Raw genomic sequence first — 1,131 nt, 5'->3', positions numbered from 1 at the left:
TTGTTTCACCCACTCTCTCACACACAATTGCAATCAAAGATGCAAATGAATTTAATCAATAAGGTGTTCGTTGGGGTGGTAAGTGACCTCTATCCCCGTAAAGATGATAGCATAAGTTCGATCCTTGGGAAACGCACTTTATTGGGAGGAGCAAAAACTTTTACGCTCTATGGCTCGAGAGGGATTACTCCTCGTGGTTATACGAAAATAAAAATGCAAATGAGTTCGAACACCACAAAGGCCATAGCACGAGATTTCTTTCCTTTCTTCAAAGTACATGAAGATGGTCACGTAGAAAGATATGTACCCATTGAGAAAATCCCACCTTCTGATGATCCTCACACAGGTGTTAGATCGAAAGATGTAACTATTTCCCTCAAACCCAATATTTCTGCTCGTATTTTCACACCCAAAATGCCCAATAATCCAAATGTAAAACTCCCAGTTCTTGTTTACTTTCATGGAGGTGCATTTGCATTGGGATCTGCTTTTGACCCAGTTTATCACAAATATCTAACTTGTCTTGTTCATGAGGCTAATGTCATAGCTGTCTCAGTCGAGTACCGAAAAGTTCCAGAGAACCCAGTAACAACATGCTACGATGACTCATGGGCAGCCCTCCAATGGGTAGCTTCCCATGCAAATGGTTATGGATCAGAACCATGGTTAAGTGATTATGGAGATTTTGGTAGGGTTTTCATGGCAGGTGATAGTGCAGGTGCAAATATATCATATAATGTGGCTGTAAGGCTAGGTTCATATGGGTTAGATGGTGTCAAGCTTGAAGGGATGATTTTGGTGCACCCTTATTTTAAGGGCACAACACATTTTGATAAAATGTGGTTGTCTGTATGCCCTACGAATGGAGGGTTAGAGGACCCTAGGTTAAAACCAGCTGTGAAGGATATGGCCAGTACTGTGTGTGAAAGGGTACTAGTATTTATAGCTCAAAAAGATCTATTCAGAAAAGCTGGTATTTCTTACTATAAGGAGTTGAAGAAATCTGGATGGAAAGGAAAGGCAAATATGGTAGTACATGAAGGAGCAGGCCATGCTTTTCATTTATCAAATCCTAATTGCGAGCAAGCTTTGTCTCTTATGAAAGACTTTGTTTCTTTCATTAACGAATGA

The 1,131-nt window shown here is 40.3% G+C and overlaps 1 protein-coding gene across 1 annotated transcript; it reads left to right on the top strand.

Moving 5' to 3' along the window:
• The first annotated feature begins 213 nt into the window (after positions 1-213).
• Positions 214-1,131, top strand: LOC105645330 (putative carboxylesterase 1). The gene has a single exon (XM_012230907.3). The coding sequence runs from the start codon at positions 214-216 to the stop codon at positions 1,129-1,131; it is 918 nt and encodes a 305-aa protein (XP_012086297.3).

This window comes from Jatropha curcas, chromosome 6 (assembly GCF_041381405.1).
Source record: "Jatropha curcas cultivar XTBG-Jc1 chromosome 6, XTBG_Jcur_1.0, whole genome shotgun sequence".
In the NCBI taxonomy this organism is placed as follows: domain Eukaryota; kingdom Viridiplantae; phylum Streptophyta; class Magnoliopsida; order Malpighiales; family Euphorbiaceae; genus Jatropha; species Jatropha curcas.
Note: the sequence above shows the minus strand (reverse complement) of the source record. Positions and strands in the feature narration are given on the sequence as shown.

Coding starts and splice junctions, on each gene's coding strand:
- LOC105645330 (XM_012230907.3), top strand. CDS start 214: ATGCAAATGAGTTCGAACACCACAAAGGCCATAGCACGAGATTTCTTT.